The sequence below is a fragment of the Neovison vison genome, chromosome 12, assembly GCF_020171115.1.
Source record: "Neovison vison isolate M4711 chromosome 12, ASM_NN_V1, whole genome shotgun sequence".
In the NCBI taxonomy this organism is placed as follows: domain Eukaryota; kingdom Metazoa; phylum Chordata; class Mammalia; order Carnivora; family Mustelidae; genus Neogale; species Neogale vison.
Window position 1 is genome coordinate 38,389,244 of NC_058102.1, and position 22,825 is coordinate 38,412,068.

General features: G+C 35.0%; 1 protein-coding gene and 1 non-coding gene across 2 annotated transcripts in view; both read right to left on the reverse strand.

Annotated features, from left to right (window-relative positions):
• Nucleotides 1-22,825, reverse strand: part of PTPRQ (protein tyrosine phosphatase receptor type Q) — a 198,581-nt gene that overhangs the window by 56,955 nt on the left and 118,801 nt on the right. The window contains exons 28-31 of the mRNA XM_044226332.1: nt 15,235-15,356; nt 8,889-9,075; nt 5,672-5,916; nt 2,683-2,749 (exon numbers count right to left, since the gene is read on the reverse strand). Of these exons, the coding sequence (XP_044082267.1) occupies nt 2,683-2,749; nt 5,672-5,916; nt 8,889-9,075; nt 15,235-15,356 (621 nt within the window). The remainder of the gene's footprint in view (nt 1-2,682; nt 2,750-5,671; nt 5,917-8,888; nt 9,076-15,234; nt 15,357-22,825) is intronic.
• LOC122892788 lies at nt 14,736-14,842 on the reverse strand. Its single transcript, XR_006381474.1, has one exon. It is a non-coding gene; the product is annotated as a U6 spliceosomal RNA (small nuclear RNA).

A 22,825-nucleotide genomic window follows, 5' to 3' on the forward strand; every position in this document is an offset into this window, starting at 1 on the left:
AATCATACAATAATTTAGTGGGTTTTTCCTTCTTTTACTTCCATTAGCTGATTCATCAATTTCTAGTCTAGTCATACCAACATCCCTCCCACAGTTTATCCATGCCAAACATATTGATGATATCCCCCCATATTTTTCTCCATGTTCACATAACCATATAAAATAGATAAAGTCATACATGATAGATTATTCTCACTTTTGATTTTTTTTAAATGGCACTATATCATGTATTATAATCACTCCACATATTGCTTTCTTTACTTAAGTATGACTTATATAAGTCTTTCTATGTCACCAAGCATGGGGCTAACTCATTCTTTTTAATGATTATGTTGTATATCACGGTGTGACATCATATTTATTCAATCATTCAGCTAGTAATGGGAATTCACTTTTCCTTCTGGTTTTGAACATTTGCTGCAATAAATAGCCTTATATATCTAGTCTTATTTACTGATCCTTTTATTTCTATGGAATAGGTTTCCAAGAACAGAATTTCTGAAACAAAATACATAAATATTTTTAACTTTAATAGGTATTACCAGAATAATTTCTGAAAGTGCCATGATAATTCACATTTTACTGTCAATGCATACAAACGTCTCCAAAATCAATATCTGTAAGAGCTCTGCTTGTTTCATTTCATCTCATAGCTATATGCATATACCAGCTGTTGGAGCACAGCACGTTGCTTAATCAAATTTCAATTTCCATATTTATTAAAATTTTTTAAAAGCCTCTCAATAATGCCATAAAATTGGCAATACCATTTCCATTTTATAGATGAGGAAATGGCCTTATGTCACATAGCTGTAAAAGGGAAATGCCAAGATTTCAATCAAATCTTTTTGGCTTGATCTTTAGCTCATTCCTCTGTAATATAAGGGCTATAATAATATTAGAAGTTTAGGAAGTTTATTGGAGGAACTACCCATGAAGAGTCAAGGAACAGGGAACAGAAGTAGGCGGCGAGAGCCTTTAGACCCCAGATCACAGGTCTAATACCTGTGTGAGACAAGAAGGAAGGAAGGATTCGGCAGCAAGAGCCTCAGATTTCAGGGATTTCTGGAAAACTCTCAGCCAGGCCACTGGGGAGTCCCTAAGAAAAGGTTTCCAGTTAGAGGAATCTGGCATTTTGATAAGATTATCCAACTGTATATTATGTGTCAAATGCAAATTTAATGACACTACTATTAATTCAAGGCCACTCCATGTCATGCATATTACTGGAGAAAATAATCATGCATATTACTGGAGAAAAATGAGTCCCTAGCACCTCACCAGTACCACCAGTACTCACATATTTTTTCTAGACACCTAATCACGAGTCTATCTGTCCTATCTAAGGAGTGGAAAGTAGAACAAATCATCTCTGTCTGGGGATGATCAAAGCAATAAACACAGGAAGTTTTGCTAAAGAATTAATATAATGAAGCCATCGTTACCTGCATACTTACTGGTCTGCCACTGAATAACAAAAAGAGATTAACATGGTATGACATAAGACCTTCTTTATGTAGTCATTTTGTAAAACAGCTGATGTTTTTGAAGAAGTTATGCATTTGCACATTCCAAGTAGTTTGGAATTAAAAGCGAAAGCAAATCTTAATACTTATAAATAATACTACAGTTACATAAACTATCATTGATGAAAAGACAAAACTTACCAGCTTCATCTTACAGGGAATATTTCTTAATAGTACTTAATAGTACTAGTTTCTAGGCACTGTCCTAAGGGTTTTCAAAGATTCTCTCTTTTAATCTTTACAACAATCTGTGAGGTAGGAACTAGCCTTATCTGCATTTTACAACTTATAGAGGTTAAGACACTTGCCCAAAGTCGAACAGATATCAAGAGGCCAATCCAGGATTCAGTCTCCGTAGTCTGTTCTGGCTCGTTTAATCACTCTGCTCTGCTGTGCTTACAAAAGACTAAGAAAAGTTACTCTTTGCTTCAGAATGAGGAGCATTCTACTAAAGGTCTGTATGTTTCATTTTTTTAGTCTCTGCAGGTTTTACTATAGATGCTTAGAGAGATGGCACAGTTTCATGTATGTTTTCAGTCAGGAAGAGAAAGAATCCTGAATGACTGACTAGCCCTAAGTTTTTCTTAACAATCTCTTTTGGTTTTCATGGATCGTTTTGTGTGAGGGAGGCAGACTTCAATCTTAATTATATTTTCTATAAACAATACCTGTCAGAATAATGAATTGATCGATCTACTTTACAGTCAGAATCACAAAGCGGAATATATGGTAGTGCAGTAAACATTATCTGATTAACTAAAAAAAGAATTTTACTTTCAAGATAAAGATTAGTCAAGGAATTTAATTAAGACTAGTCAAAGTCTAGCCATGGGTAATTTAACAATGAATTTTCAATGAAACTACAAAACATAATAACAGACTATAAAATTTGTCTCAGAAAACTTTAAATTCAGAGGGAAAGAATGTAAGATAAATAGCAGGTGGGTCTTCTCTTTAAGATGGTAATTTGCATTATTATTTAGACATTTTAAATATAGCTTTAATAAACAGAGTTTATTACTAAATGTAGGCTTATTATTGCATATGTATCATTTAAAAGCTTGACTACATTCTTAACTCTAATAATAGAATTCAATTGTAATTACTCTTTGATTAAGACAACAGTATTTCACAGGAAGGCAGTTCCTGTCTGTACCTTTAATGTCCATGGTTATTCTCATCTGAACCTTTGGCCCTGCGCCAGCACTATTGATTGCATAAACCTAAAAAAAGAGAAATATCTTGTTACTATTTTTATCATGGTCATATGTAATTTTAAAATGATTCTATTTTTAAAAACAAACATAGCCTATTTATTATATTTTTCCTGCACTTACTCAAATGAATACAATCTGTGGAGGAAGATCATTCATAATAAAGTAGTTTTTCAAACTATCTTACAGTACTAAGGCCTGAGAACAAAGGGTGAGTGACTTGGACAGCCCTATCGTGGTGACCAGGAAGGACGTGGCTTCACTTTGAACCCGTAGGAGGAGCAGAGGCAGAAAAGCCCCTAGGTCTACACTCCTTCATCTACTCTCACATCTGCGCCTTCCCTCCGTAGCTAGGTAACTCTGGCTTTCTTTAAATCCATATTCAAGGCTCTCTTTTTTTCCCCTTCTCTGAAATGAAATCCTATTCCTTCAACCTCCTTGTTTTCCTGTATTAAATCATCCCTCTGAAAGTTGGCCTTTATGCCCTTTTCCACCCCTGCCCCGAAGTATCCGACACTATAACCTGCATAATGGAGCATATACACATAAAACATTTCTGTTTGTATAGACAGAGGGTGATTCACACAAATGGGGATCCTTTCAATTCACTTAATGCTTAAGAAATTGTAGACAGAGAATCTTTTATTTACTTTATTTTGCTCTATAAAAACAGAGACTATATTCTTGCCCAATCTCATTCACAAACACAATTCAGAATATAATATGTGTATTGGAACTAATTGACTTGTTTTCTATACTTCCACTCTAGAGCTACTTACAAAAATAAAATTATAGTAATATATATGATGCAATGGGTACAGTAAACAGACAAAGCCTAAAAAATGGGGTCAAAAAATATCTAAAGAAAATATTTATTGGAGCTTGTAAATTTAAGGAAGGAAGTATTGGGGTGCCTGGGTGTCTCAGTTGGTTAAGTATCCACCTTCGGCTCAGGCTCAGATCATGATTCCAGGGTCCTGGGATCGGAGCCCCACATGGGCTCCCTGCTCAGTGGGGAGTCTGCTTCTCCCTCTCCCTCTGCCTTTCCCACCTCATCCCCTCCACACCACCCCCCAACTTGTGTTCACTTTCTTTCTCTCTCAGTGAATAAATAAAATATTTTTTAAAATTTTAAAAAATGGAAAGTGATATTATGATGTGCTACATTATTTTTACTTCTTTGTGGTACAGCCTAACATTTAAGTGAGATAATAAATGAAGAGTTAGGTATGCTTCTCAAATTGCACTGTACAAAGAAGTCACTTGTAAACCTGTTGAATGAAGATATGCAGGTTTTGTTTAAGTAGGTTGGGATGTTATATATTGTTAATAAATTCCTTGGTGTTGAGGAGCTATAAATTGCATTTTTTTTTTTTAAAGAAATTAGGTTCTTTTTTTTTTTAAATTTTTTTTTTTTAAGATTTTATTTTATTTATTTGAGAGAGAGAGACAGTGAGAGAGAGCATGAGCGAGGAGAAGGTCAGAGGGAGAAGCAGACTCCCCATGGAGCTGGGAGCCTGATGTGGGACTCGATCCCGGGACTCCAGGATCACGCCCTGAGCCGGAGGCAGTCGTTTAACCAACTGCGCCACCCAGGCGTCCCTATAAATTGCATTTTTTGAGCAGTAAGTTAGATAACTTTTTTACTATTAAGTTTTTGCTATTTTTTCTTTAAATTATGAATTAGTTCTACTTTGTTTCCTATTCTTTTCTCTTATTCCAAAAGGCAAAACTCATGGAGAACTCACTGCTTCCTATAACTCTAATTCTTTAAATCTTACAATAATCCTATAAATAAATCATTATTCCTATTACTGTTTTTTCCTTTTTTTTTTTTTTGGTTTCAAGTTTTTATTTAAGTTCCAGTTGGTTAACATATAGTGTAATATTAGTTTCAAGAGCAGAATTTACTGTTGTTGTTTTTTTTTTTAGATAAAGAAACTGAGGTACAGAATTGAGGCAAGTGCTCAGAAGCAAATCACAGAGTCAGGATTTGAACTCAGATCAGTTCATTCTTTTAACCACCCTCCCTCTACCTTACAGAATAGAAGTCCATATAATGGGGTGTGCAATAAGAATCCTAGCAGGACAGATACATATATTAAAAAAAAAAGATATATAGTGAGTGAAGGAAGAAATGAAGATATGCAGATATATAGATGTAATATAGAGAAAAACATATATATGAATATAAATTATTTATAAGTATTCTGATTACATGATAATCATAAAAGAAGGTAGGAAAATTAATTACTAAGCTACTTGAATGTTCAGGGTGAACTCTATGTTGTTTAAAAGATGATATTCTGACCATATAATTCTATTTGCAAATTTTAAGACATACTACAAAAACACATTTTTGCCTTTTTTTTTTTAAAGATTTTATTTATTTATTTGACAGAGAGAGATCACAAGTAGGCAGAGAGGCAGACAGAGAGAGAGAGAGGAGGAAGCAGGCTCCCCGCTGAGCAGAGAGCCCGATGCGGGACTCGATCCCAGGACCCTGAGATCATGACCTGAGCCGAAGGCAGCGGCCTAACCCACTGAGCCACCCAGGCGCCCCCAAAAACACATTTTTGAAATAAATTGTGTGACTATCTGTATGTCTGTAAACACACATGGATAATTTAAAATTGGGATGTAAAATGCTTAGCTTTAGTAATTATTATGTGAAAAGTATGTGAATTTCAAACATGTAAATCGTTGTTTCTGCCCTTTGCCTTTGAAATTTGCTTTTCCATTTTCCATTTATAATCACACATAAGTGGCCTCCCTTTAGGTAGAATCTCTCTTTACATATCATTGCTCTCTTGCTTTTAACATGCATTTTTTCCCCTTTATTTTATTTCTGGATTTCTACTATTGTTGGATGCTGAGTTTGCAAACTGACTTTTTAAAACAGGCGAGTCATTAAAAGCTACGGATGCTTACACTGATATTATATGTATGTCCACCTTTTAGTCCTTCCAACATTGCAATGACGGATGTGTCAGTTTGCTGGATAATACTGAGGTTGTGAATCTGGACAGTAGTAGGATCATCTTCTCGGTAAACTAAAGCTTGGTATACTTGGATATTTCCATTGGGTTGAGAAGGAGGAAGAAACGTTAACTGGAATTTTGTAACCTCGTCTGGTATCTTCTGAAATGTCATGTTGTTAGGTGGATCCTTGGGAACTAAAATGAAATATTAAGCAATTAGTTTTTAAAACTTTTTGTTTCTCTTTTTAATCTCCATTTAAAATTTGTGTCAAATGTCTGCTTCTAAAATGTGTTACACAAATTATTTAAACCATGTATGTTACAGAGCCAAGCAAAATGTCTGATATGTGTGGGCTACAGAAATCATAATAGTGATTTAGTTAGTTTGGTTATTTATTTCTTTTGACTTTAACATGTATTTGTTTTTATATAGAATGCATTCCCATGACTTTTGTACTGCTTGTTTAAAGATAATATAGACTCACAGGAATTTGTGAAAGTGGTACATACATACCCCTAGAACATTCCCCCAACTTTTACCAGTGGTGACAACTTAACTAACTAGTTTTATATCAAATCTCAAACCTGGATATTGACATTAGTACAATACTGTTAATTAGATTATAGGCCTTAATCGGATTTCACCATTCTTGCATGCTTTCATAAATGTGTGTGTAGTTCTATGCAATTTTATTCCATGTAAAGATTCCTGCAATCATTACCAGAAATAAGGTGTAAAACTTTTCCATTTCCATAGAGAAACCTCCCCAGCTGTCCCCTTATATTTGCACCCTATGCATTCCCAAAACACGAACCATTGTTCTTCATAGTTCTGTCACTTTAAGAAAAACAACAGCATAGTGCTTAAATTCCATCAAGGTTGTTGTATGTATCAGTGGTTCATTCTTTTTTTTATTACGGAGCAGTGTTCCAGTTTGTGGATACACCAAAGTTTGTTTTAATCATAGAAAAACATTTGGGTTGTTTCTAGTTTTTCTGTTACTTCTAATAAACCTGCTATTAATGCTCATTTACAGCTTTTTGTGTGAACATAAATTTTTAATTCTCTGTGATAATTGTCCAAGAATATGATTGCTAGGTAATGTGCTCTAAGTGCATGTTTAGTTTTATAAAAGGCTGCCAAACTATTTTTCAGTGTGGCTGTATCCTTTTGCTTTCCCACTAACAATGTATGAGAGATCCAGTCTCTTTGTATCTTTGCCAGTATTTGGCATCATCACTATTTTATAATTATTATTTTATCTGTTCTAGTAGATGCATAGTGATATCTCATTGTGGTTCTAATTTACATTTCCTTAATAGCTAATGATGCTGAAACTCTATCTTATCATGGATTTATTTGCCCACTGTATCTCCTTATGATGAAATGTCTGGTCATGTCTTTTCCCAATTTCTAACTGGAATTTTTTTTGAGTTTTGAGAGTTCTTTATATATTCTAGATATTTCATCTTATTTTTGATAAATAAAAATTAGCCTAATACACAACAGCTAAGTATCAGTGAATTATCATGAAAGAAAGTGATATATGTGAGTATGAAATTAATTTATGAATATAAGAACTAGTTCTTGCTGTACTACATATTAGTGTTCTCTATATAAATGACTGACTGCATGAATATATTTATTTTGATCAAATTGAAATGGATATATCTCCCATACTAAGGGGATTTCCATGAATAAGTCTGCTAATATTTGGCTAGCAAAGGTTCAGATGCTCAAGCTCTAGTATCTTTATTTATTATTTATTATCTTATAAAATATCTTTATAGGTAAAACTCTGCAACAAGCAAAAAAAAAAGCAAATAATAATGGTGGGGAAAAAAGAAGAACAGATAAATATGGTATAGTGCCAAATATCAATATTAAGTAGAAAAATGCATAGCTAAAGTAAAAGTTAAATTGGCTCAAGATAGATGTATTGTCATATTTGCTGTTATACATTGCTATGATATAAAAAATATGTTTTCTTTTAATAAGAACTCTTTCTAAAATATCAGATTAGGTTTAAGGTTGGATAAGTGAAATAACTCTCTGAATGCTGGAAAGAACTTCCTATTTTCCAAATATCTTTGGTTTTACCTCTAAAATTCTACTCTTAGAGATATAGTAATAATTTAACCATGATATCTTTGTGAGGGGTAGCATTTGACAATCAGTACTTTGCGGTATGAGTGTGAATAAATTCAGCAGCAACTTTCCTCCCAGGTGAGATGTGGGAGAAGTACAAAGTATAAGAAAGTAAATATCTGGGATATATGTGGCAACAAAATGGAAACAAATGAAATTTTAGGGTGCTGAGGATATCTTCTAAGGCAGAACCATAACTTTATAGACAATAGAGCATATAACATAATGAAAAGACTAGCTAAAAACATGTTTTACCTCCTATACTTACCTTACAGAGAGCAACAAATAAACTATAGCAACACTTCCCTTCATGTGCTCTTTCCAAAGATAAATCTGGTGGCAAAGAACATCAGGAGTCTGAAGGAGGATAGGGCAAGCAAGTTCTGGGAAGCTGACTTTCCACACTTAATTCCTATTGGTTACAAACTTATTATTCATTCAGACCCTGTTTGTAGGAACTTGAGGACATCTGTATGGATTCTGACATTTATTAAATAGGTTATGTAATAAAAACACGTCAATTGATTAGGTGAGAAAAACAGAGAAGGTAAGCATGACCAAGAGTCTAATTTTGAATTGCAGATTATATAATGATAGACTATTACTACTTTAATGTGCATTTAAATCATAGAAATAATTAAAATGGAATTTTACATGAAAAATTATTGGCTACAGACCATTTGAAAAATCTTCTCTTAGGCAAGGTAACTCAATTTCTGAAATATTTAGTGTTTAAATAAATACAAAAAAATACAATTAGGACATTATTAGGAGCTAATTGTTTCTGTATTTCCAAGAACCAATTATTCTACATAATTCCTCTTTGCCTAAAAAATGTAAATAGAAAACTTCACGTTTATCAGTTATGGTGAATCACGGAATTTTATATTTTACACACTTAAAAAATGTCTTGTAAAACATACCATTTTTAAGGGGTGGTATGAGAAATTCTAAAAAAAAAAAAAAAAGACACTTAAATCTCAGTCAGCTTTTAGCAGTGATGGGAAATATGCCTTACCTGATTCTAAAGTAGTAACAATCACTTCAGCGCTTGACTTTCCTTCTGCATATGCAGCACTTATGTTTCCAGTGAATGCTGTGATCACAACAGAATACCTTGTGAATATTTTCAAGTCTTTAATTTCTATGGTCTTATTTTCCTCATTTGACTTGATGAAGGAAATATTAAATTCATCACTGTCTACCTATAGGAAAAAATAGCTAGTAATTAAAGGAAGTTAGTTGCACTTGAGATCCAAATCACCAAAACATAATACTACAAAGCTACGTGTGGTACACTTATCTAGCCAAGATTTAAATTAGTTTTTTTCTTGCAGTCAGATTGTCCAGGGAAATCTAAAGTGCCACTTTAACAGTCTACTTATGAGCAATTATTTCAACAACTGAAAGTAAAAGAAAAAAAATAAACAAACCCATCACAGTCAATCAATCCATCTAATGAACAAGCAAGTATTATCTCTGTGTCAATGAAACTTTACTTTCAACTGCATTTTTTATACAAACATATAAAGTATTATTTGTTTCAGGGGTACAGGTCTGGGAATCATCAGTCGTACACAATTCACAGCACTCACCATAGCACATACCCTCCCTAATGCCCATCCCCCAGCCACCCCATCCCTCCCACCTCCTTCCCTCCAGCAACCCTCAGTTTGTTTCCTTAGATTAAGAGTCTCAACTGCAATGTTTTATAGGAGAAAGAATACAGGTTTGGGTAATTTATCAGTAAAGGTTCAAATCCCAACTTGGTCATGTAATAGTTACTGTAGCATTTGACAAATCACTTATGTTCTCTGTGTCTTACTTTCTGTGTATGTAAAATTGCAGTAATAATATCTATTTAGTTTGGTGAGATTTAGAAAAACAGATCTGAAGTAGTTGGCCCAGAGAATTTGATTTTTTTTTTTACTATGACTTACCAAAAGGAAGCACATTTTGTAACATAACTCAGGATGTGTGTGTGTTTATACTCTTATATGTATACATATATACACTTCTTTACAACTTGAAAACAATTTCCAGAAATGCAACTTCTTTCTGAAATGCACTTTGATATTTTCTTCTTTTTGAAATTTTACTCCAGTTCTTTAAAAAAAATTTTGGTCATGAGTGCAGTTTGAAAAACTCCCATCTAGCACTAAGCATGGCACTGGATGAGGAGACAATCGTGGATGTTATAAGTATTAGATGTGCAAAAATGAATATCCTTAGGTGTATTAAATATAGTCGTAGAGTGTATTCAAACATCGTCTACCTTTGCCTTTGATGGAGAGTTTGGCCTATTCATTGCAGGTATTAAGCATAGCTAAAGTTTCTAGCAATACAAAGAAGGGATTTTTCCGAAGATGAACAACAGAAAATTTGAAATCCTACAATGCATGCTACTCTCGGGTATCCAAATCGAAACACGTAAAACCAGATTGTGTACACTGTTCACACTACTAAGTTCTTCTCAACTTGACCCTCCCTTGTAACTTTGAAAGATTTTTTTGTTCAAAATATTCTTCAAATGCCATTTTCTAAGAGCTTTTTTAACTGAAAGAAGATGTTGCTCTGAGAAACACAGTAAAAGGCTGACCAATAACGTAAGCATTGCAAAGTCCAATAGATTGTTCCCACCTTAGAGCACGGAAGGCAGTTGCCTCCTTTCTGTAAGGTGGCAGAAAACCAAATCAGCCTAGGAATACTATTGATCAAGTGCATGTACTCACTGGTAGGAAGTGAGTGTGATTCAGTTAGCTCTCAGCATTTAAACATCCCTTAAAAATCTAGCTTTTTAAATTTTCCTTAAGACTACGCTTATATTGAGACACCTGGGTGTCTCAGTCAGTTGAGCGACTGTCTTTGGCTCAGGTCATGGTCCTGGAGTCCTGGAATCAAGTCCGGCATCAGGCTCCCAGCTCCATGGGAAGTCTGCTTCTCCCTCTGACCTCCCCTCTCATACTCTCACTCTGTCTCTCTCTCTCAAATAAATAAATAAAATCTTAAAAAAAAAAAGATTAAGTTTATGTTCATGCTTGGCAAGAATTACCTAGAGATGAGTGATAGTTGACTCCTATAACGGAGCATGAGTCTTCAAATCACCATGGCTCTGCCTGACTGGCTGAAGTTTATGTTACTTGACTGACCACCATAACTTTATGAATTCTGATTTTATAGAGTTGGTGAATTCCTCAACATTCCATAGTTATTTAGTAGTTCAAATAGGATTTGCTCCCAAGTCTTTCAAGAATTCAGAATTCTCTACACTACTACATTGGGCCTGATCTTATAAAGTAAAATTAAATTATTTCAATGTCTTCAATTAAGATAGGATATACCAAATATTGAGTAGTAAAAAGTGACATAATATGCCAGTGTTCTACTATATCTTAAAAACATATATAATAAAATCCAAAAAGATATTGGGTCTTCAAATACAGAATGTACCAAAATTCATTTATATTCTTCACTAAACCTACTCTGTCATTGTTATTGTTAATCATTATTTGTTCACTTACCCAGGACTGAAACCTCAGACCTTTTTGATTCATTATTTCCCTTTTACCAATTCCAAGCTTGTTTGCTTATATTTTATTTGATCATCTATTATTATTATGAAATGTGCCCCATTATTTTTGCAGTACGGTAGTTTTATAGGCAATGTCAGCTGTTAGACTTTGATTCTTTTTTTTTTTTTCTTTTTTTTTCAATTTATTTATTTTCAGAAAAACATTATTCATTATTTTTTCACCACACCCAGTGCTCCATGCAAGCCGTGCCCTCTATAATACCCACCACCTGGTACCCCAACCTCCCACCCCCCCGCCACTTCAAACACCTCAGATTGTTTTTCAGTGTCCATAGTCTCTCATGGTTCACCTCCCCTTCCAATTTACCCAAATTCCCTACTCCTCTCTAACGCCCCTTGTCCTCCATGCTATTTGTTATGCTCCACAAATAAGTGAAACCATATGATAATTGACTCTATCTGCTTGACTTATTTCACTCAGCATAATCTCTTCCAGTCCCGTCCATGTTGCTACAAAAGTTGGGTATTCATCCTTTCTGATGGAGGCATAATACTCCATAGTATATATGGACCACATCTTCCTTATCCATTCATCCGTTGAAGGGCATCTTGGTTCTTTCTATAGTTTGGCAACTGTGGCCATTGCTGCTATAAACATTGGGATACAGATGGCCCTTCTTTTCACGACATCTCTTAGACTTTGATTCTATTTTCTTTCCTTTTCCTATCCCATTTGCCCCCTTCTCCACCTGGCACACCTCAATTCATTCCTCAAGTCCCATAACCAATATAACCTCCTCTGTGAAGTCTCCTATGTATTGTATGCCACTCATAACAGGAACTTTAATTACTTTGCTAGTTTATGGTCCAAAAAAAACCACATAGCTCACATTCTATGATTAGCTATTTGCATTTTGGTGTCTCCCACTACAGTGTGAGCTACCTAAGTTCTGCATCTTTATTTTGGTGAGCAGAAATGATAAATAGTTATTTTGAAAAACAAACAAACAAAACCAACAAAGGGAACAACAAACAAGGGACCACAAAAATGCATGAATTTATGATAGTATCATCCAGGGTGATACCTGTGCCCATATATCTTTAAGACTATCAAGTTTTGCTTGAGCCTTTTAGGAAGAGAGTTTTATGACCCTGTGACTAGTATTTGGCAAAAGCTACAGCGTAAGTCTTAAATTCAATGATACGTGTTCTTCCCTGGCCTAGGAGCCAATGATTTTTGAAGACAGATAATTATGTAACCATGAAATGAGCTACAGATAAGCTCCATAAAGACAATGTCCATATCAGACTTGTCCCAGGCATCCAGCACTTAGATGGCCGAGGTGGCCAGCCATCAGGAGTCCTTCCAGAGCCTCTCTGCAGGAAGAAGGAAGTGTGTGCTTTCCCTCAAGATGGCCGGCAGTCACTCCCAAGGAAGGACAGACTGCCGCACCTGCGGCTCACCATTAAATTTTATTTTTGCTGATTTTGAAAAAAAAAAAAAAAAGTAACTGAGAAGTGCTACAATCTCTTTGAATTCTTGTTATCTTTGACCCAAAAGGTTTGGATAGTCATATACTACAACTTGGCACATTTTATTTTCTACTTGGTGGTTTTTCCTTTCTCCTATCACACTACTGTCTGCTGGGTGTAGTCAGGTCTCAACCATTTGAGAAGCCATCATCTCTGTGCTTCAACCCCCCTTTATGCAAAACGAAGATAATATATTTACAGCAAAATATTAGAGGAGAGGCTACTGATAGAAAGTAAGCAATTACCACGTTAATCATCCTTCTCTTTCCCTCGCTCATTTTTAACATCTTTAAGAATACTAAGAGAATGAGGTTATAAACCACTTTTTAAAAAAAAATTATTTTCCCTTCCTTTAAATATGATCAAATTTCAAGAGAGAACTGTTTTCATTAATAAGGTGTTTTTTGACAGAACAGAGCGTTCTCATTTTATAATTTGCTTTTAATACATATTCCCAGAGTGCTTGTCATGCGTGTTGATTACTTTTGGCTAATTGTGAACTAAGTCTTCACAAATATGCTCTAAAAAGGAACATAAACAGAAGACTGAGTGGGAATTCAAATGCAACAATAATCCCTTAAATTTTCTTTTAATCATGACAGGTCTTTTGAGAGAGAGGCACTTCCATTTTAGAAATAACACAAAGACACAATAAAACTATAAACATTAGACAAAAGGTAGATAGAGAAAGCACGGAAGGGGGAGGAAAATCTACTGTAAATTAATTATCTGACTCAATGCATGAGATGTCACGAGAAGAGAGTAGTCATCAGGCCCAGTAAAACCCAAGCAGAGCCCTCACAAGCTTTTTCTGATCCTAATCCTAGCTTACACTCTGCATTATTTCCATTGGTGAGCACCTGTTTTAGGTGAAAGGCTTGACTCTCACACCTGGGTTTCCTTCTGTCTGGATGGCTCCTAGGCTGGTGACTTCAGTGGCCTCTTCTTTGAATGTCTGGATTCCCCAGGATTCAATCCTCAGGTTAGTTCTTAACAGAAGAGGTCCTTATGTGACATGTCCCGTATTTCATCTCATCCCTTCCTATCATTGCAACTACCATCTGAATACCAACACTTCCTAGATTTGCAAATTCAGATTTCCTCTCCTGAGCTCCAGATCTAGATATAATAGTGCTAAGGGAATATCTTCATCTGGGACTCCTGGGTATCTCAAACTCAGTACATCTAGTACTGAATTTATTCCTTTCCTTTACAAATCTCTTTCTCTTCACACTTTTCCAAATTCTGTATCTTGAAGTCATCCTCAATTATTCTTTTCACTCACCATCCACCAAAATTTTTTTCACCAAATCCTGTAGGTATAAATGATTTTCCATTCCCTTCCCTCAATACATTTCCTCTGTTCTTATCTTTTCTTACCCAGTTACTCTTAGAGCATCCCGTCCCCTGGTCGGATTTTGCACTAGGACTGCTCTGTCTTCTGCAGTGCAACTAAGCTGATCCTATAAAATAGAAATCTATATCCCAGCACTGCTTTAATTCCTCAATTGATACTCCACTGGGTTTATCATGAAACCCACATTCCATTAACTGTTGTACAGTCTGCCTTCCTAATCTAGTTTCTCTCAGCACTTTTCTTGAATGCTTTGACCACTTCTTCATGAATGAATCTTAATTTTCACACTGTTAGTACCATTTCTTCCTCATGGCCTGCTTCAGGTGTTTTTTGCATTAAGCTCTGATGTTACCTTATTTGGGAGCTATTTCCCCTGATGCCTTCTCCCTTCACCTTTCGTATTCTGAGTTTTTTTCACTGTATTTTTATTATTATTATTGTTTTAAAATAAGGAATGTTTCATGAACTTGCATGTCATCCTTGTTCAGGGCCCATGCTAATCTTCTCTTTGTCATTCCAATTTTAGCATATATGCTGCTGAAGTAAGTACTTTTTCCACTGTATTTTAAACCAGTGTATTATTATCAATTTAACCACCTGTTTACATACATTATCTAAAAACTGGGGATAAATATGATAATCATGCTTATAACACTTTACTTACATTTATTAGGTCTTATTTACATTCACTGGCCCTCAACTCAGGCAATGTTTAAAGTACTTTATGCATTATTTTCTAATTTAGTCTTCACAAGATCTCTGTACCCTGAGTACTATTATTGATCTTTACTTTATAGATGTGGATACTGAAACACATACAAGTTAAGTAAGTTGCCCAAGGTCTAACAGAGCTAGGATTAAAATTCCAATAGTCTGGTTCCAAAATGTGTATCCTTAATCACTCTCTATACTGTCTTTTGCAGAAGGTAAGACACACCTTACCGATTTGACATCAACCAGATAGAATGTTGGTCCAGTGATGGTAGCAGGTTCACTCCAGCTGATGTTGATGCTAAAAGGGGATGTTGCTATTACATGCACACTTTCAGGAGGACCATCTGGAGCTGTGAAAATAGAAAATCAATTACCCTGGGACTATTGAGTTAGTCTTTGCTGCAAGATAATAATAGAAAAGGCCATGAGAAAAAGATAGTGATAATGAATTAATTATACATTAATTTATAGTTTATGCATACTAAAGGCTTTGGCAAATTGAAAGATGTAATTCCTTTCAAAACAATTACTATATATAAGAAACTTTCACACAACATATTAATGATCATAAACATATAATTTTTAAACTCAAAATAATATTTTGAAATGAAAACATTACTATTGCAAATCTTTTTGAATAAATGCTTTTATTTAAAAATAGATTGCCTAATAATGTTGTTTTAGGAAGACTTGCAGAAACATGTTTGACTACAAAAAAAAGTGGAACTGGAACAAGGGAATTATGTCTAAAATTGAGTTGCTTTTATTGTTTTCACCAAGGGAGTAACATAGGAGATAGGTTTACAACTGATATTATCACAAATGTAAATTTTTCCTGACTTCATTATGACTCCACATAAATTCTTTAATTTGTCCTATTTTTATTACTTTTTTTATCAAGAGTGCAAAACAAGAGATAATATTTTAGGGAACTGCCTGCTAAAAACCCTTCCGTAAATTTTCAATTTGTGAAACTGTTATGAACTAGAAGAGTTTTTAGTATGTTAAGAAGGATTTAGTCACTGTTGATTTGATATACATTGAACTAGGGACACTGCTATTCATATCTCTGTCCTCCTATGGCCCCTAGTCAATTTCAGGGGCATTAAATACTGGGAGATAAGAATTTTCCAGTTTTTCTAATTTTTAAATCCATGTAAGCAAACATTACCGAACAAATATTGTCCCACGAATCCTGAGAAGGTATAAAGAAAAAGATTACTAAAATAGTCCTTTCCACAAATAATTTATTCTTATAAATTGTACTAGCTCAGTCAAACAAAATTTCTGGACCTTGGTTTCCTCCTTATATGTATATTTCATAGTGTTTTAAAAGAATCGTGTATTCAAAATGTGTGAAAGCGGCCAGTTAGTCTACTGTTCAGCCCATCATTGTCAATTAATACAATATGTTATAACAAAAGGCTAAGTTAAGATCAGGACAAATCAGAAATACAAAGAATCAACTGTGAGTGGGCCAAGGGCAGAGTGCTGAATACAGATGGAGCTGGGAGTTTAGGTAAAGTTGCTCAGAGGAGATGGGAATCGAATAAGCTTTGAAAGATGAGAAGGATTTCAATAATCAGAGGAGTAATTTTAGGGGCACTTCTTTGCTAAGAGGATCACAAGCATAGCCACAAAGACATAAACAGCAGGGTCCCCAGACAGACAGAATTTTATCACTGTAGAAGTGTTTTCCTTGGTAATCTTATGTTTATTATTTTATACATTCAAAAATATTGTCCTAGGAAGGAGTTCACACACTTCCTCAGACTGGCAAAAGAATTCATGATGCAAAAAAGATTCAGAATCCCTAAATTCAAGGAATACAGGTATCACAGACAGACCCGTGTTCATATGGTAAGGAACAACCCTCAGATGGTCTTTTGGACACTAAGGTTATTATGTTAAAGCGTTTGAAGCTCACTCTTTTTTTTTTTAATTTTATTTATTTATTTGACAGAGAGTGAGAGACAGTGAGAGAGGGAACACAAACAGGGGGGGTGGCCGAGGGAGAAGCAGGCCCCCCACTCAGCAGGGAGCCCAATGCGGGGCTCCATCCCTGGGATCATGATCTGAGCCGAAGGCAGACATTTAACGACTGAGTCACCCAGGCATCCCGTAGCTCATTCTTTAAATAATAGAATGCCACCGAAGGTTTTTGAAAAATGAATATTTTTCTAATGATTTGGGAAGAAAACTTTAGTAGTTATACAATAGGTAGGTGCTCTGAAGCATTGAGTCCAGGGAGGCTATTTCCAAAAAGCCAAATAAAATAGGATGAGATCCTAAACTAGATTAGTGACACTGGGTATAGACGGGAGGAGATGAATCCTAGAGTCATTTAGAAAATTCAAATGAAAAACAAACAAACAAACTTGAGGCTGATTACATGTGGGTAAAAACTGACATAGAGGATATAGCAAAAGCTAAAAGCTAGTGTTAATACCAGGAGGATGTTGATAGAATTCATACCAACAGTATATTCAGGAGCAGATACTGGTTTAAGTAGGGATAAAATTTTGGAAGGAGTTAATAATTTTGGATTTGTACCCACTGAGTCTGAGATACTTCCAAGAATTGAGAATGCCTACCTGATAATTTGAAAGATAAGCCTAGAATTAGGAAGATAGGGCCAGGATAGAAAAGAATTTTTTAAAAATTTCAGATAATTCCTTACAAATCAAGGTAGCATAAATACAGCAAGCATGTCTGGTTCAAGTGAGTCACATCCTCTGAAGAGACCCAAAGGATTATTTCAGTACTAGATAGTTATTTAAAATGTTAACAGCATGGACATTGCTGCTATGAACATTGGAATGCACGTGGCCCTTCTTTTCACTACATCTGTATGTTTGGGGTAAATACCCAGTAGTGCAATTGCTGGATCATAAGGCAGCTTTATTTTTAACTTTTTTGAGGAACCTCCTCCACACTGTTTTCTGAAATGGCTGTACCAGCTTGCATTCCCACCAACAATGTAAGAGGGTTCCCCTTTCTCCACAACCTCTCCAACATTTGTTGTTTCTTGCCTTGTCAATTTTTGCCATTCTAACTGATATAAGGTGGTATCTCAATGTGGTTTTGATTTGAATTTCCCTGATGGCTAATGATGATGGTGATGGGTATTAAGGAGGGCACGTACTGCATGGAGCACTGGCTATTATAAGCAAACAATGAATCATGGAACACTACAGCAAAAACTAATGTTGTACCATATGGTGACTAACAGAACATAAAAAAAAGATAAAATGTTAATAGTAGTGACAATTTTTAAACTATGAATATGTTATTGGCACTTAGAGTATGTTTCCATGAGAGATATTACATGTGGAATTTAGGTACGCAACTCAGCCCATAAAAATGTATTTTAATAGTAGCATTAAAATATTTTTACACAATATTCAGGTGTAACAATAGAGGACTCTAACAATCAAATAAAAGGAAATTTCTGTGGGAAAATGCCTTTGAGGTACCAAACGTATCTTTCCGACACAGACCATTTCTGACCCTTGTGCAAACACTCTGTACACTCAGAGATCTAGTCTGTATGGCCCAGGAAGGCATCCAGGAGAGACAGTGGAGAGAGGATGCTTCAGGATTCAGAAGTCTGATGAGCTAAGAAGCACTAATAATGATGACAAAATTGGATACATGATTTCTTTGGTAGCTAATGTGGAGAGATCATGGAATCCCAGCACTTAAACACACCTGCATATCCTAACATCTTCAGTCTTTATTACTTCTAATTTTATGATCCTAGATTTATGAAGTGTCTCAAATTATAGCATAATTCATTAGATAATTACATATAACAAACAAGAGCTATGAGAGATCTGCCAGTCGCATAATCAATTGCCTTTGGATGCCCAGCAGAATAATGCACTTCATATTCAAGAGTGGCAATCCTTTTTCGTTTCCAAACTGGATGTTCCTTAGAAATGTTATGCCCACCTTAACAAGCAGCAAAATAACAAAGAGCATCCCTGAATCTCTCTATTCAGAATGTTACATGAAGAGAGGACAGGCTTCAGGACCAGGTACACCATTACTGATCATAACCACACACTTTTCCTCACAGAGAAATCTGCTTTGAAAACAGTAAGATGGTCTGTAGTGGCCTATCTTCTGCTGCCTTTGACTCTATAAATGGGGATGGGCTGCAGTTAAGTGCAAATTTATTAAGACATCTAATAATTAATTAATACTGTTTTTGTTATTTAACATTAATTAATCCTTTTGCAAAACTGGCCTTCTAGCTCTGTAAGAACCATTGTGGAAAGGAACAATTTTCTGACAGGCCACAAATTTAAAGCATACCACTTTAAAGAAAATATTTGAGGCTCCCTTTCTCTTTAGTTATATCCAAATGTTCTGTTGGCTTTTAGATGAAATTTATATGTTTATCCAACCAGCAAATATTGACTGAATACCTTCTGTGTACCAGATACTGGGAAGACACAAAAACTACAGAAGTGATGGATGTAGTTGCAGACCTATCTATATAGATTTTCTAGAATGTAACTTCTCTTCTTCACTCAACAACTATTTATTGAACACCTACTACATGGGCATTTTTGAAGTCTGGTGGTAGAGAAGAAAACCCAAGAGATAACGATCATAGAACCTCTATTTTAGTGGAGGGAGATAAATAATATATAACATTAAAATTTAGGTCAGTTAATACTAATATGTAAGTAAATTACATATGATGTTGGGAAGTGATATGAACCATGACAAAAAAATGAAACAGGATAGTGAGAATGGGGATGCTGATGAGAATTACTATTTTAAATATGGCAGTCAGGGCATACCTCTATAAGCAGGTGACATTAAAACAAAGCTTTGAAGGAGGTAAAGGAGCATGAAAATGTTTGAAGGAAGAGTGTCAAAGGCAAGACTCTGGCTAATGCAAAGGCCCTGAGACAGGATTTTGCCTGGTCTATTTTTAGGAATAACAAGGACTCCAGTGAGGCTGAAGGCAGGTAATAATAAGAGAGGGAATGGGAGCCAGTTTATGTAGGGCTTTTAAGGTCAGTGTTAGGGATTTTGTAAGAACTGCTGTCATGGGTAAAAAGAAAATGCCATAGAGTATTTTCACTACGGGGCCTAAAGGGGCCTCTAAAGATTTTGACACTTGATGTCTAACACATACCAGAAAGATAGGCCAAACTTAATTAGATCCAAAGAGGAAATATTACCTGCAGAATCTGATTCATACACCTCTATAAAGTATACCAATTCAATGGCTGTTGGGACTAACTTTTAAACCAAACTCTTGTAGCAGAAAAGCAAGATGGTACATTACTAACAAATATCACAGATGGTTTACTGATAATTTTCTGTGACTAAGAAAGTTGATGAAATTTTTCTGTGACTATGTTGATGGTCACCTGTCTTTGGAAATATTCCCAAGGAAATATGTCTATGTCTCTTCTGCTCTGTAGTTTGGGTCTTTCGGGTCTCCAGTGAAGGCCGATCCAAAACCATTTCCCAAGGGAAACCTTGGCCAATTTTGCAAGTATGTCTGTAGGCCAGTTCAGAAAGCAGTATGAAGCCTTACTTCCAACTCTTATCTTTCATAGGAAAATGTCAACTCTGCAATCATTCCTTAAATACTAGTAATCAAGCCCTCATCAGGGAGTGTCTGCTACCCCAAGCAGAGTTGAGAGAAAAGTGACATTTAAAGATCATTCATGGCAGACACTAACCAATTGGACTCCTAAATATTTTCAGTTCTGTACACTAATCAATCATTATTTTAAAAAAGACAAGGTATTTAGCCCCTTGCTGAGCTGTGCTTTAATGCCATTTCTTGAACTTTTCTCAAAGACTTTTTCTTTTTTAAGAAACACTCTAAACAACATTTGCATTTTTAATCAATCTGATAAAATTGCTTTCTTTATACAAGGTTTCTTGTGTTGAATCCATTGTGAAAATTTCTCTTAGAAGGTAGTGTATCAATCTGTATTCTTGAAGAATTAGAATATAATGATATCAGAACCCCTAAATCTATATTAAAAAAATAAAAGTAAACACACACATTGCTAAACTGATATAAGAATATATAATATGCACTTAATTGATTCTTATTTTATCTATATAAAACAATTAAAGATAATCATTTAATTCACAGATAATTTAAGAGAAATACATAGAATACCAAAATACATAGAATACCAAAATGCTTGTCTATTAGAAAACAGTATCAATTATTTTAATATTGTCCAAACATTATAGTGTACTTTAAAGCATATGATTATTTTCAAATTTCTTTTAGGTAATATTCTTTTGGAAATTCTCAAAATTCCAAAAATACATAATAAGATATATGAGTATTTTTTTCTCTTTTATTCCAATGTGTAGTAAAGTATTACTAAAGTCATATAAAGGAGAATGCAAAATTAAAATTACAAATGCCAATCAGCAAAACCAAGGAAACTTAAAGCACTAAAGAAGTGGGGAGATGAAAATATGCCAGTTTAAAAGCTTAGTAACGTATAAGCATCTTTGGGAGACTTTGTTTGTCTCCCTATAAACTGTCACATTCTGATTTAGGATTGTTTGTGAAATGAATCTAGTCAGTAATGGGCCAAGATATCACTATACCCTTTCTCTTATAAATCACAGCAATTTACTCAGTAGGAATGATCTATCTTTATTCTCTCATTCCCCATAATCCAATCACTTCCTCTCATAAGCACTTTTCCCCTGGTTTTCACAATAATGCATTTTCTGTAACTAACAACCATCATTTCCTGATTATCATGCTTCTATCCTTGCACAGGAATGTGGGTCTTATGTGGGTCAGGGTCATCTTTCCCATCCATCTGTGTCCATGCTAAGTGTGTTAGCTGAAAGGTGAGTCTGGATAGACCATCATTTTGCCTCATACGTACAAGAGCTTTAATGCCCCCAAGTCTATGCCAGTTTGATTAAGAATCATACACTTTGAGGGACGCCTGGGTGGCTCAGTTGGTTAAGAATCATTTATTTTGGTGTGTCTAATACTATACTTTCAAAATAAGAACATTCAAAGACTTATTATTAACTTTGCCTTCTGCAGATCCCCACAAAAATAATGATGAAAAATGTAGAAAATACTGAGTTTTTTAGTGCACCACACAATCATGATGTTCCTCAAAGAATAAACATAAATAAATAAATGACTTGACAACAACTCACAACACAGAAAATCTTGAGCTCTGCACACATGTTATTTAAATTGCCTGTGTATCTATTTGGATTTAAGTTGAGCTTAAAGCTTATTTCAAGGGTCTATCTTTCAGGGTATTTTGGTTTCAGGATTTGGTAGAGTAGACTACCACATTCCTAGCTACTACATGAGGGACTCCATTCTTTCTCAATTTATACAAGTATTAGCCCCTAGGACTGTGAGTTGGCTTTGATTCAGCACACCTGGAAGAATTAGCTTTAAGTTTTACTTGTCTCTCAAGACCAGAGGAAATCTAATTGGTTGGGTGGTTTGAGTAGATTCCTTGAATTTTAAATAATTCAAGAGCATCCCAGGACACACCGTATTGGTTACAGCACTACACTAATCAGCTATCCTTCCCTGGGGCTGAATGCTTCCCTAAAGCCCTAAAGGTAGTGATCTCACTGCCTAGTATAGGACAATATGGTTGAGGTATAAAATAGTTCCTAGCATTATATAGGACCCTAATTTTGTTTTATAGTTAGATTTTCTAACACCAAGATGGCATCACAAAGGCAAATACCATAAGCCCAAGAATGTGTTTAATCAGACTGTTTGATGCATATTGAGAATGATTCATGGATGCTTATAGTATTAGACCTC